The sequence below is a fragment of the Amblyomma mixtum genome, chromosome 5 (assembly GCF_055824585.1).
Source record: "Amblyomma mixtum isolate Tamu chromosome 5, ASM5582458v1, whole genome shotgun sequence".
Classification (NCBI taxonomy): domain Eukaryota; kingdom Metazoa; phylum Arthropoda; class Arachnida; order Ixodida; family Ixodidae; genus Amblyomma; species Amblyomma mixtum.
Genome location: NC_143016.1, coordinates 86,511,118 through 86,528,282, shown reverse-complemented (window position 1 = coordinate 86,528,282; position 17,165 = coordinate 86,511,118). Strand labels below are relative to the sequence as shown.

At 47.6% G+C, this 17,165-nt stretch overlaps 1 protein-coding gene across 1 annotated transcript; it reads left to right on the top strand.

The window, feature by feature from the left end:
- The first annotated feature begins 1,402 nt into the window (after positions 1-1,402).
- Positions 1,403-15,597, top strand: LOC149342893 (uncharacterized). The gene is made up of 5 exons (XM_089542254.1): positions 1,403-1,744; positions 8,334-8,385; positions 10,613-10,783; positions 11,473-11,697; positions 13,247-15,597. The coding sequence occupies exons 3-5, from the start codon at positions 10,638-10,640 to the stop codon at positions 13,914-13,916; spliced, it is 1,041 nt and encodes a 346-aa protein (XP_089398380.1). The 5' UTR covers positions 1,403-1,744; positions 8,334-8,385; positions 10,613-10,637; the 3' UTR covers positions 13,917-15,597.
- Positions 15,598-17,165: the final 1,568 nt, after the last annotated feature.

The following is a 17,165-nucleotide window of genomic DNA, read 5'->3' as shown; positions in this document are numbered from 1 at the left end:
TAGCCACCTTGCGCGGTTGTACCATTAGACACCTTTATCATACCGTGTACCGTGTTACCGGTACCGGAGTACCGGGAGGCCGCGCGCGGCCAGATGCCTGCCGCCTGCAGCATCGCGACGATCGGGACCAATCAGCGCGTGTTGACCGGTGGCGGGCGGGCTCTCGGTATTCAGGTAGCGGTAACGGTACCACGGTACACGGTACGCTAAAGGTGTCTGATAGACATAATTAGATTAGCATGCCGTGTACCATGCTACCGTTACCGGAGTACCGGGAGCAGATACCAATAGCATATAGTGTACCGTGCAACCGTTACGGGAGTACCAGGAGCCCGCCCACCACCGGTGAGCACGCGCTCATTGGTCCCTATGCCTCAGGCGCGCGCCCAGGATGGATGGATGGAAGATAGGAGCGTCTCCTTTGAAACAGGGTGATGGCAGTTGCCACCATGCTCGCTTTTTTATTTTTGTTTAACAGTGTTGTAAAATGTTATCAAAATTCGACATTTTTCTTTCAATGCGGTTTCCTATACTTTTAACCTTATGTCACCTCTCTACTTTTGAGCCACCAATCTTCCGATCACTTTTTGCTAACTTCCACCGCAGATTCATTTGCATGACCTTTGTTGTCTATAAATACTAGGGCCTCAGGAAGAGTGTTTGTGCCTGCATCGACATCCGGATGGATACCATCACATCTGAGTATAATATGTTCAATTGTTTCTGCAGATCTACCACACACAGCACATGTGCCTCTTCGTTGAATATTTTTTTGTAGCTGCGCGTTCTAAGACACCCTGACCAAGCTTCAAAAAGTAGGGCACTGTCTCTAGAGTTATCATAGAACGATTCCTTCCTGATCTGCCTTTTCCAGTATCGATATAGTTCTACACTACGCTTCGTTTCCATTGAATTAATACAATTCTTTCCTTCCACGTTTTTAACCTGTCATTTAATGTTATTTCTTTCTCCGTCTTCGTTTCCGGCATACTTACTGGTTAGTTTCCTAGTTCTTTTCTGCCACTGTGAGTCAACGCTCTTTCTGTATAAGTATTTAAGTACCTCAGCTGCCCAGCTGTTATCGTCCAATTTCTTCAGGCGTTATTTATATATTAGTTTACTATGAGCTTTCCGTGCTTCGATGGATGCACAGAACAGAAACAGAAAAGTATAGAGAATTCTCGTACCTAAAACAAACCAGCAAAAGTCCGGGGAGGGGCATAGCGCACAGAGCGGGCGCATCTCCCCTATGCCCCAGGGTGCCTCGATGCGCGCGCTCCCCAACCTCCCGCCCGCCACTGAGGCACCCTAATAACCCCTGAAGCCCGACCGTGCCCCTCTCTCATTCTCTCTCTCTCTCTCTCCCTCTCTCTGCGTTTGGCACAGGCCCCCGACTGCGAATCTCCCGCACGCAAATCGCTCTCTGCTTTCCCGACGGAAGCCCTCTCCACAGCGTTTCGGGCCGACCAGAGGTGCCAGAGGGGGCTTCAGCCCCCTTCTTCCTCGCACAAAGGAGCAGCACCCACAGAAAGGAACGCCACCGCCGCAGCCGCTCGCATCCTCGGATGGACGCAGGAGCGGCAGGCTTCGCTCGTGCCGGAGAATATCGGTGGCGCGGCGGTGTAGTCTGTATTTGTGCACATGGGATGTATTGCAGCGGTCGCTTAGAGACCTGACACTCGCAACTCTGACTCGCATCGGATGAACAAAGCATCGCAACGGCATTGGACACAAAGTCGAGCCGGTAAGTTGTTCTCTGCCCACCGCGTGCGCTCTACCGCCTGCTCGAGACGAAGAAAAGGCTTGCATTCAAAGGCGCGTCAGTGGGGGATACTGTGGGCGCGGAGGAGTTTTTCGTCACTGGCTTTTCTTTCACGGTATACGCTGCATTCGCTGTCTAAACAAGGCACAGATGTGCTGCTATTCATGAGTGGCCGAACAAAAAGAATTAGGGTAATCGTAAGGGCCCGTCTTCACTCGAGAGCAGGCCCCTGGTTTGATTACTTGCTTCAGTTTGGCACCGGCGCCCGCTATGAATGACAGAATGTGTCATCATCCTATCGGTAAAATTGCGCGACGCGCGTTTGGCATCCGCATTGTCAAGTGAATGCTGTTGCGTCACACTTCTGTGCCTAACTTCCCACTTTACACCTCCTTTGGTTTTGTTTTTTTTCGTTTGTTGTGAGAATTGCATTTCATTGGAGCACTGAAGAGAATAGAGCGTTTTCAACGATTTTGCGCTTGTAAAACGCAAACGCGCAGGTTTCTTGAGAAAGTGTCGCCATCTAGGGGTTTCTCAGCCAACGAAACGATAACTCTCTAAAGGCGCGCTTATTTGAAATTTTCGAATAACGATGGGTATATCCGTCTGTTCGATTCGCAGAAATAATCAAATTTTGTACACTTAAAATTATCCTGAGCGGATCAAATCCATTCTCAAGTTTTAGAAAAGTTTTCGAATAGTTGGCACTAAGAGAAGCACGCTGTAGTTTTCTTTGACGACTGTTCAAAAGCGGAGACCATTCCGACGCCGTGCAGCATGCTGCCGCGACGGGATCCATTCGCGTGGCAGCGTTCTTAATTCTAATACATATGACCTTCAAGACTCGACGACGCGACTTGTTTCAGCCAGGCTTAACAAACCCTGCCGGCATGCCCCGTACTGAAGGACATAGTTCTATCATCGCTCTCAACTCAAATTTTTATATCTATGGTTTGTTGGCTGTCGTCATCAGATGCAAAGGTAATTGGCTGCTGTTGTGCAGAAAATCCGGCTTCGTCGTCAGCGTTGGGAGTGAAAAATAACCGAAGAAGCATGACGAGGGGGGGGGGGGGGGGGGCACCTAGGTCACGTGACCATGCGGCCCCATTTCAACCTGCCTACCGAACTGTGAGTGAACTGTCCACCGCGACAGTTGGCTGTTAAATTAATGGTAGTTCGCTAGAGGTTGCTCAAGAAGAGCAACTTGGATCGCACAAACCAACCGGTGGCAGCACCGGTCATCGCAGGGCAGTGGCGCATCGCTTAACTGCTGCACCAGGAGTGTTATGAGGACTCCCAGGGATCTATGAATGTTAAGTAGAGGATGACGAATCCCCTATATGTGAGCATTAATGCTTTCGTGTCATGGCCTTAAGGCAAGACTTAAGTGTCCCTTGAAATTCTTCCCATGAATATGACGGTCATGCAGTTAATATACTGACTTCATGTTCCGTGCACGGTAGCGGATATCTATGTTGCATTTTTGGACACCTACGGCTTGAACTCCAAGAGCAGGGGCCTCAAACACACGGCCTGCGGAGCCTTCACATGCGGCCCGCCGGCAGCAAAAATTTTAGCCTTCCCGAAGCACTAGCTGGCATCTCGCACGGTGCCATGCCTCATACCCCATCTATTGACAGGTGTTGACAGTCTGACCAGGGCGGGTTGTTCATACTTGGAAGTCAGCGGCTATTCATGACATTTATGAAAACTGAGAGGCAGTAATCTTGTATCTTCGCATATTCCCTACTGCGAGTCATCGTTTAACTTTCATCTCGTCCGAGGCGGCAGAAAAAATGAAGCGATAATATATAACGGCAAGATGAGTGCACATGTTCACAGGTGAGGGTGCAGGTACTTCGTAAATGGTCCTATTACCCGCCTTGTAAGACCGTTCTAATAACAGTGTCATTTGTCATTTGTTCTTTGGGTGCAAAAGCATGCCACATGTGGGACTGGCAACTAACGAGGGAAATGAGGCCGCTGCGGGCGCACCTTCCTTAGCACACATATCATGTCTGTGCTAGCCAGACACAGGTCGGCAGTGCTAGGTGCAGTTTTTATTAATGCGAGAGCATTGTATGACTCTGTCGCGTCAGCAAAAAGTGCCCGCAAAACGTTGCCGCAAATTTTGTCCGCACGTTTACGTCATTCTCTGAAGATACATGTGTGAAAGTGTGATTGTGACATATAATGTGGATAAAATGTTGCCGTGGTAAAAATTTGGTTGATGAGGTGTAATTAGTTAATTATTTAAATGCGAAAAATACACTTATACGTCAAAATAGCCACGTATGTCGATATAGTACATGGACGTCAGAACAGCAATGAACGTCGATATAGTATGTGGCGTTTTGCTTTCGCACTGCTCCAATAGGGGTCGCCGCAGGGATCTCAATTTTTTTTTTTTCATCGAAGAAGGTCGCAGTGCCTCCAACCCTTCCCAAGCTGTCACCCCCTTGAGGCGAGTTCACACAAGGAATGATGTAGCGTACGGATCCGTGACGCCACGTTAAGTCAAAGGACCATCTGCGCGCCGAAAGCATTCACATGACGGATGAAAATGGCAGATCTTAAAGCGAAAAAGCGCCCTCCTTTTTTTCCGTACGCGTCGCCCGCAGACACGAGTTCACCATCATCATCATCATCATCAGCCTGACTACGCCCACTGCAGGGCAAAGGCCTTTCCCATGTCTCTCCAATTAACCCTGATGATCCTTTGCCAGCTGCGGCCACCGTTTCCCGACAAACTTCTTAATCTCATTCGCCCACCAAACTTTCTGCCGCCCCCTGCTACGATTGCCTTGTCTTGGAATCCTTTCCGTTACCCTTAAAGGACCAGCCGTTATCTTGTCTTTGCATCCCACGCCCTGCCCAAGCCCACTTCTTCCTCTTGATTTCGACTACGATGTCATTAACCCGCGTTTGTTCCCCCTCTTACTCCGCCCGCTTCCGATCTCTTAACGTTACACCTATCATTTTTCTTTCCATAGCTCGCTGCGTTGTCCTTAACTTAAGCTGAACCCTTTCCGTTAGCCTCCACGTTTTTTATTGCCGATGAAGAGCATTGATGCAGCAGCGGGCAAAACTTCAGTGCTCGAAGGAGTGGTTGAACATGCCAGCTTCCAGTGGAGGGGAGCGTTCTTGACTAATGTCCAACATTCCTGGACGAAGATTTTCAACATTGGAAAACTGCAAGGTTCTGGTATAAAAATATTGACGGTTGTGACCCATTCTTCCGTTCGCCGCCAGTTTTGTTCACTTCCTTCCAATCATTGTTCACACCTGTCCCATCTGAGCTGTTGTGAGGAACACTCACGCCGTATTTCAGCTGCGCTTTTGTTTAGTTTAGTGCATTCTTTCCTTGCCTTCGGCTCTCCTGCAGCACTGCCATGTTTTCTTCCCCTTATTTGCCCTGGGAGTCAGTGCTTAACGGCCCCTACCTTTTTAACGTTTTTCAGGACACAGCCATCACTTGCGAGCGGCTTTCGACATTCAGTAGAAAAACTTGGTTTGGTTCGGTTTGGTTTGGTTTGGTTTGGTTTGATGTGGTTTGGTTTGGTTTGGTTTGGTTTGGTTTGGTTTGGTTTGGTGTGGTGTTGTGTGGTGTGGTGTGGTGTGGTGTGGTGTGGTGTGGTGTGGTGTGGTGTGGTGTGGTGTGGTGTGGTGTGGTGTGGTGTGGTGTGGTGTGGTGTGGTGTGGTGTCGTGTCGTGTCGTGTGGTGTGGTGTGGTGTGAAATACGACCGCTGCGGCCGGGATCCGAGCACTATAAACACTGAGCCACCACGGTGGCTGTAGGAAAGCTTGGGCCGAAAGTATATGCACAGCATTTTTGCACGGTTAGGCGCTGGCTGGACAGAACTAAATAATTTGTAATGATCTTTCTGTTACAGGTTTCGTGGAATATTTACTTGTTTCCTGAAGAAAAAAGATAGGCAGGTATAAGCTTCACTGCCTAGCACATAAAGCGCGCGCGCGCTACCCTCGAGACGGGTCGCGGTCAGCCACAGCTCTGTACAGTCGGAGACAAAAGTGTCCGGACCACGTGTTCCTCAAACGAAGCTTATAGCTCTACTATCAGATAGCGGTTGGAGACCGCACTTGTGGAGGTGAAAGAACAAAAATTTAACTTTTTCCTGCACAAGTGTGGTCTCCAACCACCGACAAATAGCAGAGCTATCGGCTTCGTTAGAGGAACACGTGGTCCGGAGACTTTTGTCCCCGACTGTACATATCTGTTCTACTCTCCTGCAAGCTTTGTACAGATGGACAGATGCCATGGCGTGCGTGACGTGACCTATAGTGACTCTAGCGCAACCACCTGCTTCTCTTATCTCTAAATTAGGTATCGTGGAGGTTCTAGCGTCGCGCAAACTCAGGCTCCTACCATCTGCTTCTCCTTTTTTCTTATGTTTTATCGCACGATATCTCTGGCGTGAAGCCGCGCGAAAGTTTTGGCCTCGCCTCAAGTCTCGCTCCCACCACCTGCTTCTTCTAAGTTCTGTCTCATCTCAGACTGCGTTATGGCTCTGGCGACGCGCTGGCTGTGTCATCGGATTATATTGTAGCTCAGGGCCAGGGTTGCCGTTGGGAATTTTTCAAAAAGAACCAGAACTGAAGCTAAAAGTAGCCAAAAGTAGCCACGCCACCTGATCTTGGCGCCAAATTTGTAGCCAAGTAGAAAAGAACCATTATTATAAGCAACTTTTATTAGTGAACAATAAATATTATCATTTTGAATCAACACAGAAACAGAGTAAATAAAGAGCACGGAATTTTGGGCCTCATGCTGGGCCGTCAAGTATCAGGTACGTTGCAAATAAATAAAAGTTCAGTCCGCGTAGTTTATCTAGAGTAGATAGTGTTCTTGCCGGAGTAATTTTGGCACATTCTATTCAATCCGTCAGCAGGAACGTTAAACGATGATGCTGTTTTTTCTTGGAGTCGTAGCCCAAATTTGATTCGCAGAATCGCCATAAGCAAGTCCAGCTTTATTTTGTTACGGATCTCTGTTTTCGTCAAGTTCACGCCAGGGAACACACGCTCTGCATCAGCATTAGAAATTGGAAGGGTCAAAATTTTCAGTGCTCCTTGCGCCAGGTGTTGAAAAGGGCATTCGCCGCAAGTGTCCTTGTACGATGCCGCTGCGTGCCAGGAAGTCAAACATGATGCGCGATCAAGTGCACCGCTAATTCTCTGCTCCTGGCGTGTTTAAGACTCCAGTTCGTTGGAGGAATATATGCGTCGAGGACGCGCGCGCCCATCAAGGCGACCAGGACAGCAATGAGTACAGCAAAGCTTGGAAATAATTGTTCTTTTCTGTTCTTGCTTCCTATTGTATATGCAATTGCAAAAAAAAAATGACTAGTAAATGCGCCAAAATAGAAGTTCAAAGTAGCCAGAAAGTAGCCAAGGAGCCAGCGTGAAATTTTCATCGCCAGACGGGGTTGAAAAGTAGCCAATTTGGCGCAAAGTAGCCACCAACGGCAACCCTGCTCAGGGCGTACTCCGTAAAACGCCTCTCGCATGGCCGCCGCGGTGGCTCAGTGGTTATGGTGTTCGGCTGCTGACCCCAAAGACGCGGGTTCGATCCCGGCCGCGGCGGTCGAATTTCTTTGGAGGAGAAATTCTAGAGGCCCGTGTACTGTGCGATGTCAGTGCACGTTAAAGAACCACAGGCGGCCGAAATTTCCGGAGCCCTCCACTACGGCGTCTCTCATAGCCTTAGTCGATTTGGGACGTTAAACCCCATAAACCAACCAACCAAACCATGCCTCTCGCCGTAAAAAAAAAAAAAAAAGAAAAAGAAATTGTGACTCGTGCGTGAGCACATGCTGCCTTTGCCGGATGACCATCAGTTTCCAATGCGTGTACAAGTTTTCACCTTGCCTCGACTTCTCTTGGATGAAATGCAAATGGGTCTTCGACCTCACCTTGTGTAAAGAAAAATTCCTTGTGCCGTGGCGCTGTTCGGTCAAAGTTGCCCTTGCACCATCAGAAATGCATCATCATCGTCACGTGCCTTCTTTGTTTTTCTTTTACATGGTTTCTTTTTTCTTGGATCTCTTTTTCACGGCGACAGTTACAGCCTTTATATAAAGCCCGCTCATGGACCTGCTAGCATCTATAAGCATACGGTGGCACGATGTTCTACAAAACCGTTTTCAGGACCGCCGCGGTATCCTGGTCGTTTGAGCATCCGCCTCGCCTGCGGGAGATGCGAGGTTCAATCCCCAGTGCCGCCGGATACCCACCGGTGATACAGTGGGTACAAGCTTTCCCCTAGTCTGGTGCTCGGCTTGTTTAGGGGGAGATGCTTGGAAAAAGGGTCATTGACCCCATCTTGCATAGAACAACAAAAAAAGGCATTGTTCCGTGGCTCTCTTTGGCCACAGATGCCCTTGTGCAATAAAAATTATTCATCATCATAAAAAACCGTTTTCAGGCCGTGTTCTAGTTGGCGGTGCCGGCGATTTTTTTTTTTTTGCATGTTTTTCTTCCAACGGCTCTCAATGTACGTGCTTAAAATATTAATTCGGAGTTTACGCCGACGTTCCCCTTTTTTTTCAGAATCACGCACCTGCTGTCGGCTGTAAAGCAGTGAGCACAGCGCATCTCTGACGTGAGTATCTCGGGATTAATGCTCTTTCCCTCGGACTTTTGAAGTGACTTTTAAGGCGAAAGCCTTTAATGGCTCACACTGTCGTCCTTCCGTTAACAAAGCGTGTCACACGCGTTTAACACGGGAACTAAAAAAAGATAGAAGAAAACCAATGGTTGCCTGAAATAGAGGAGGAAAAAATGAACCCAGAATCCAAGTTTGATTATTGTAGAGCAATTAGTTAATTAATTATAGGTAAAAATGTCGAAATTGTGTCTAAATCGCGCGGACTTCGATATAGCCACGAGAACAACGTGACGTCACATCCACCGGAAGTCGTCACGGCATAGTAAAGATTTTCACAGAATGGTCGGAAAAACGTCGGATTTGTGTCAAATTAGATGGAAAAATGTCTAATTAAGCGTAATTAACACTTAAGATCCCCGAAAGATGTATAATTTAGGTATCGATACAGCCATGAGAACGGTGCGACATCACATCCACCGCAAGTCATCACGGCATAGTGTCCTCGGCTTTCGCCTCTCAACACTTTAGTTGCCAAAGTGTCCTCGCAATTTTTTCCTTGTTTGACTGACAGAGGAGTTCGCTTCTTTCTTTGTATTTCTTCGAGTTTCCTTTCGGAACGAGGTGTATCTGCTGGTAGAGACAACGACAATAGCGTTCTCAAGTTCGCGTTGATCCCCTTATCGCTTTCAGCAGCTCCCAGCTATACTTAACCACCGTTTCCATAACAATTGATAGTTTGTTCTTTGTTTCTAGTCTATAACTCCAAGTGATCGTAATCGAGTGTAATCACCGCAGCGGGCTGCACGGCCCTCTTTCGTAACCAGTATTAAGCCCGACCCACATGGAGCGATTTTCTCGCGAAAAACCTGCGAACGGCCGCCGCCGGCGGCCGTTCGCCGCCGACCAAGCAGTGCTAGATACGTTCGCCCGGCGGTCAGCCGCTCACCGGAAGCGGCGAATGCGAGCTCGGTGCAAGAAAATGTATAAGCGATAAATTTGGTTTATTTTTTTATTTAGAGTGAAAGTTCTCCCACTTCTAGGCTTACGAGGAGAGTCGGTTTGTTTACAGTATCAAGACGGCTGCTGTCTGGCGGCGGTCGCCTGTTTTTCGCCGTATGTGGTGCAGCACGGCGAACGCGCGTCGGCGTCCCGCCGCGCCGCATGAAATTCGCAGCGTCTGTTCGCTCCATGTGGGTCGGCCTTCACTGTGTCCGGGTGGGCGCCGCTGGCGTTTTTTTTTTTTCGCTTGAAGCTATACGTTGACGTTCGGTGTACACCCTTCCAATTTTTTAATCTGAACACGCGAGCGTCGACTGAAGAAGAAGAGAAAGCTTGCAAGGGCAACGGCACGCCCACAATTCATGCTGCTGGAGTAAGGTTCGTCTGCTAGGCTGTTCTGATTAGTGCGAAGCAACCCCTGCCCATCATCGGCTGTTGCATCGGAGCCCCAAGAAGCTGCGAGCAATTGATTTTATTCGCTCCATGCAGCGTGGGTGATTCTGAAAAGAGGATAGATTTGGGAACAGCCTAATATTCCCAAGAAACCAGTTGCAATCGTTGCTTACAAAAAACTGACTGAAGAGGACCCTCGCTATTGACGCTTTAATTTCGCTGTTTAAAGCAAATGCTTTCGAGACGCTACCCGAAAATGCAACCGGAGCCTAGAGTCGTGCCTTGAACGCTACGCGTTTGCGCCATCCCACGACCACAACCATGCATCAGAACACGAAACAAACGCTCTCAGAACTCGGCCATAAAAATTGCTTCGCACGAAACAGAACAGCCAAGCAGACGACGATAGCTGCAGCGACATGACCGGCGCGCTTGCACGTCCCCTCTCCCGATTTCCGCTCTGCTTCGACTGTGCACCGCTGCACCGGGCAGTCGACGCTCGCGCGTTCAGGTTAATGAAATTTATGAGCGTGAACGCGGGAACGCGTGTCCGATAGCCTCGAATTCTACTTGCCGCGATACGCGGCGGCCACTTTCATAAACTAAGTGAAAAGAGGTGTGTTCTTCCGTTTGCGAAAAGCAGGCGTGGCGGCACGTAAGCTTCCACCACGTAGCGAAAAGCATCCGCCGCGTATCGCCACAAGTAGGGCTCGAGGCTATCTGTTCCGAGCTCCCGTGTCCACGCTCATAAATTCCACGACTGTACGTGCTTAAAATTTTGGAGGTTAGCCTTATGAGTTTTGTTTGTTTGTTTTCTTTCTTTTTTCAGAATCACGCAACTGACGGCTGTCGACATGGACCTTTTTTATTCGCCTCGACTAATTCTCGACACGGAACCGCGGGCGTTAATAGGAGCGTTCTGCCTCATTCTGGTGAATGCCTTTTGCTCTATAATCTTCTCGGAAATCTCCGATGCATATGACTTGAAACAGTCCCCACGGTAAGTTGGCATACCTTTCTCTACCTTCCTCAGGCGTGGTACTTTCGCTGTCACTCCACATCTGGGGTCGACGTGAGCTCCCGCCGCTGTACTTGCCGCGTTATGCATGGTACCACTCATCGCAGAACTATCGCTGTAATCGATGGCACGTGTATTCATTCCGGCTTTATGCAGCGGGTTTTCTTCAGTTCGTACACGTTTGTGGGTGCAGAGTTCGCGATGCGAGGGCGTATAGTTCCGTGGTTTTTGAATATCAAGTCCTTTATTATGAGCTCAAAAGAACCACACCGATTTCAACTTGGAAAAAAAGAAGTTATGATTATTTCTCAACTTGCTCTGCAACTTTTACATGGAAAATTTCGTGCTAAATTTAGCGAGTAAAGAGTTAGCTCTTCTATCTTTGTTAAGGATAAAGTGCCGCCCATGTGTTCTCCTAATCCTGTGGTTTGCGCTGTTTTCTATTCTTCAAAGACGTACTTGCAAAGTTGCTCAAGTTTTTGCCTTAAGACAGTTAATATCCTTGATAACAAGTAAATCATGAGCGTTTAAAAATTATTCTGACCTATTCGAGACGACTGCCCATAACCCTGCACTAGTCGAATCAGTGCGAGTTGTTGTTCTTTATAACTTGGCACACGTTCGACAGATGTTTTGTTATTCACATCATTTCCTCTTCTTTTTTTTTTCAGCCTTCACCCCTACCTGTTCTTCGGCGGCTACATCCTGCACATGATTGCCATCTTCGGCATTCCGACGGCGAACACCTTCGCATGGCGCATTCACAAGTTTCTTAGCCCGCAGTGGGGCTTACTGTTCTGGGCAGTCGGTGCGCTCTTTGGCTTCCTCTGCGCACACACCTGGTTGATGATTTCACGGCCATCAGACAAGGGGAACCTTCTGCAACAGCCCGAATTGTAAGTATATATAGATCTTCAAAATCTCGATATGATCACTGACATTCTGACCGCTCGCTTTACTTTCTCTTAGAATCTAGTACGTTATGATCGTGTTCAAAACAGCTTTTCAAAATACTAACATTTTTATTAATGTTGCTGACACTAAAGTCGGATGCAACTCAACAAGGACACAGAATTTTCCATGTCAAAGGACCCTCTTCCATCCAATGGTGTCGGGCTATTCTCATGAACCTGCTAGCGTCACAATGGAGAAGGGAGGCTATCCCCGTCCATGGAGGGAGGGAACTATCCCCTTTCATCTGCCACTAGCTGCATTGTCACGCCAGCAGGGTCATGAGAATCGGCCGACGCCAGTGGCTGGAAGGGGTTCCTTTGAGAGGCAGAAACCGCTTTGTTCTTGAGTTGTACCCGACTACACTGATGCTCAGTGGCAGATTCTGGCACTCGCACGTTGCACTGGCTACTCATTTGTTTTGCACTTGAGAAAAAGAAAACGAAGGGAGCAGTTTTTGAGCTACTATAGCTATTGTCCGCAGGCCCAACGCCAAAACGCACCCCTGTACACCAGTTCCTCGGCCAAAATCGCTACCTGGAGAGCATCATTGCGAAAAGGCGAAGCTGAAAACACAACCGAATTTCCGCACTACTTCCTTCAACTTAGTCGGTTACCGCCAGTTCTCCACCCTCGTTGTGCGTCAGTCATGTCGTCATGCGCGGGGCGGAACCGCCGAACGGGGTTACCGCTGCCGACTTTAAAGGGACGCTGAGGGTAAATGAAAGTTGGCGTGTATGAAGTGGGTAGCTCATTCTAATCCCAAAGAGACGACTCGCACAGAAAACCGGGCGTTTAAAAGCGTGCAAAGACCAAAAAACGAAATTCAGGCGCGGCTATCACCGACCGATTTCATGAGTAAAATGCGTGCGCCGCCGGATTTTAGTACGAAAGCATTACTTCGAGATCAAACCGGCTCGCGAGTTTTTCTGAAGCTTCAGAGGGTGACTTGGGCAAAACATAAATAAAATATATACTGCCGTGACTTGCATTCGAACCCGCGGAGGCACGGACAGATCAGCTTCGCTGGTCACTGCACGAGAGGACTATGCTATCAACGCAGCCGATCACGCCTCATGGTAACCAACTCTCGCGTTGTGCGTTGCACATCGTCGTATTCTTCAACTAATGCTACTGTGGAACTAATAAACACACGCTGCCGCAGTGCATTGAACATAGTCGTCCACATCAGCTGATATTACTGGAATAAATGTGACCATGCGCCGACGCCAACAAAGACGAAACTCTTGAGGCGGCCGACTGACGCTCGTGCTGAAGAACTGCTCCTTGGTACCCTGCAGTTTCGGACCTAATAATAATCAACAAAATACTATTTTGAAGAGTTCATATCTGCGGATACGAAATACCGTTACTGCACTAATTACACTTTGTACCTGACGTCGCATGACCTCATTGCTTGCTGTAGCTCTGGCTGGTTCCTTGTAACCGTTCTGTGATATTTTTTCTTAGTACAACGTTTCTTCCATCTCTCAGGCGCCTCGAGGCAGGCTCCAACGAGGGCGCTGCAGGCTCCAGTGGGGGCGCTGGCCCTGAGTCTGAACCGGACGCAGCTGTGGACGGTGAAGACGGAGGGCTCTGGAGATCCATGGTCCAGCCTGCAGACAAGTCCAAGCCGCCGCAGGAGTTCGCCGAATTTCCTCTCGCAGTGCTTCTGTTCTTGCTCTCGCTTCTAAACGTTTTGCATGGCGTTGACGCCGGCATTTGGGACTTGATGAACGGTGTCTACGCCTGGGGTCTTTTCCGTCTCGTGGTGCTGTCGGTAATGTCCTCGTACGTCGCCGCCGTTACGACCGACACGGTCGAACTAAACATCTTCCAGAGCTTTGCGTTAACGTTGCCGTTCGTGCTGCTGCCACCCGCTGCGTATTTGGCCGGATACCGTGTGGACATAAGTTTGAACCCTGCCGTCCTTACCGCCATGGATGGTATTTCTTTTGGTGTCTTGGTGTATGTCAACTTCTTGGAGATCATGGGCCGCTACTTGCCGCTTTCGAGGGAGCGCTGCAAGGAGACTGTGCTAAACGTGGCGGGCATGTCGTTGCTATTTCTCTTGGTATCGCACTACGCCGAGCCGGCGATGGCCGTGCTTAATCACTTAGCGAAATTCGTGATGGAGATTAAAATGTGCTCTCCCAGAAGATAGTGACGCCTTGTCAACCCGTGCATACTCAAAGGGTTTCGTATAGGGAAGATGGGCTTTGTTTTCGGTGCGACAAAGAAAGGGGAGTTAGGCATGAAGCTTCGGGGGGAGAATTGGTCAGCATGCCCAGGTTGCACAGGATATCGAATGTTCAGAAGCGGTTCCCTGAAGAGACGTTGGTGACCGAAAAAAGCAATGTATAAGCTCGGACAATTGCGTCGGCCCGCAATTTTAAAAATCATGAGAAAAAAAAACCCCTTCTACCGCTGCTCTTTGGGAACAAGCTTCGAAAGGCTGTAGCCGTTAAACGGCCTGTTTTTCATCCCATCTGTACAGAAGGTTTGTTCCTATTTCCCGCTTACCACGAAGTCCGAAACGTATCCGTGCGCGTCTGAGTTTCTGTACTTCGAGAAAGACCTGTGCAAAGCAAACAGTTTGAATGTCTAGCAGTGCCGAACAATATCGGTTATTTACGTTATCTTGTCATTGTGTGTTTGTGAAATGAAATAACTTCAAGATATCTGGCGTAGCTGTTTTGATCATGCAGTTACGTAAGCTTGATTTCTCGCCATGATGCTCCGATATCTATATTTTCGACTGCACTCGCATAAAGGCCAAGAACCGGAGGACCTGGCAAATCTTTGATAGGGCAAATTCCTGTACTGTTCCCTTACTCAGTCACAGGTGTGCAGATATGTGCTGTTCGCCCTCCGACACTACAGCGAGACAAGATGTTATAAGGATTGAACGATTTATTCTTCACGCATTTGTGCTGCATGCGAGCTGATGTGATCACTACCGTCAGCTGCCGAAACAGTGACGCCGGACACAGCGGGGTTTGGATGCCTGACGCTGCAAGTCGCAATGTCAATGTATGATTGCGAGCACTAGCTGATTTTATAAATTGTTATGAAAACTTTTTTGCTAACATCACGCCCAAACTGAGATACATGTTTTCAGCAGCAGACCAATCGAATGAGCTCGCAGCAAGTGCGGAGTAATTATGACCGAAGTGCTACTTTAATGTTCCTTGTTTGTGTGTACCTGCATGGTGCAGCTACGCTTCTTCGTGCCGTGTGTAGAGAGGGAGGGTGAAAGACACAAGGTGATCGCATTAGAAAGTGATAGGAATTATTTACCATCCATCCTTTCATACTAAGTCAATGAGTTCTGAAAAACTTCTTCAGCATAACATATAATTTAAAAATTTATATATAGCAGCCAACATAGTCTGGTTCCTTTCAATGTACAGCACGTAGGAGAGCTAAAATCTGAGACAAATGTTATAAAATTGAATTCTTGTTCTGCAGCAAAGCATAATTTGCTAGTCGCTGGTGTTGAACATGCATGTGAAGTCAGTAAATGTCTACATCTATAGCTTACATGTGATGCATTGCATATTTGCATAGCACTAAATGTTTTCAATGTTTTTCTCATTTCAAAGATCTCCTGGATGTGTTTCAGGACGGAAACCGAGTTCTGGCAGAAAGAGACTGGCTTCTCTCTTCATGGAGTGTTCTTGAGGTTCATCATGCCTTCTTTCGGAACTGCAAGGCAGCAGCTTTTAGAAATGGAGGTAACAATGCCGAATAGCATATTGTCACGTTGTTGCTGTATTGAACATGTGTTCAAGATGTGTAACCAACAAGCCAGCCACTATATATTAAACATATTGTCATCTAGACTCATCACTGAAAGGGCCATTGGTGATTTCAAGAAGTGCAAGATGCTACAAGGGAGGCAGAGGCTGGTCAAGTGGCCGTTGAGTCCATATGAACAAGAGTAATAATTATGCTACAAAATTTCTAGTTTTAAAAGGCAAAGAAAAACATTGTGTTCACAGACATTCCACTTTTTTTTTGGTATCACCAGTGCCTTACGAATGGTTTACCAAATTCTATGAACATAGAATTGAGCTATGCCGCAGTGTTAACGTCAAAACTACAACTCGATGAGAATGCCTTTGGTTCAATCATCTGCAAGATTTGGGCAATGAAACTTGTAAAAAATGAAGAAATCAACTCGAATCAAGCTTCTGTGAGTGCTGGAGAAGCCAAAGCAAGATTTTTGTACACTGTAGCATACTATTTTCTGTAATTTGCTATTTCTCACTCAGATCCCCTGTATTAAACTCGTATGATACATGCTGCAACAAATTTGTTGCAAAAGATTTTGAAAGAAACAGGTTATATCAGATGTTGAGACGCGATGCGCAGACGCGACGGCGCCCTCTTCTGGTATTCCTTAGACATCTCATTATGGATTTCCTAATTTATTTTTGTTATTACTTCACCAGTAAAATTTTTGTTCTTTAGAATGATGCGCAGCACACTAGAAATTGACAGCCACGTGGATTACGCCAACAAACGGTAAGTACTGTTTAATTGAATATTTTTCTCTCATGCTGTTTCGGTTTCAACAGCCACATGATGGTTGTGACGTAAAAAGCAATTTGAAGTCACGTGAAGCATACAAAAATAACAGTATGGTTGCTAAATTTTCGTTTTAACTCACAGTAACTTTTACGCAAACATGTGCAAGATTTGGAATGACAAAAACTGAATAAGCGGCGATTTTATCGCAGTTTTTGCACGCTTCAAGTGACCTCATATCGTTTGTGACGCCGCAGCCGTCGTTCGGCTTTTGAAACCGAAACGACACGCGAAAAAAAAATCAGTTATAAATTTTTCAGCTGACGTAGAGCAATTCCATGTCATGACTCATGTATGCGGTATACCACTGTCCAGCGCATCTCTCCAAAGAAAAAGCATCCATACAAAATTTGAAGCGTCTACTCCTTAAAGGTGCACTGAAGAGGATCCTGAACTTGTCTTTTTGCCGCGGGAACTCGATCTACACGTTCCTAGCATTCTTAGAAACTGCGACTTATTGCCCTCTGTGGCCGATTTCCGCAATTAAATCGAATTAACGTCCGGCTCCCGCCTTTATTTTTTGAATTCTCCGCGTACGGTGGGCGGAGTCGACCAACGCGTGAAGTGCCTTTAAGCCAGCTGCGTGGAGGCTTTGCTTCCGCTTTATTTTGTTTTTTAGGTTTCCATGAATAAATAGTTTCATTCGCAGATAATATAGCCGCAAAATAAGCCCGCAGAAATAAAAATACGCGCGGACTATTTGCTACTACGGACTACTACGTATTACTCCGCCGATGGCAGAGCGGCAGGCCGCCACGGGACTGGGTGAAAGGCGCTCCTCGCGTTGGTCGACTCCGCCCACCGTACGCGGGAGAATTAA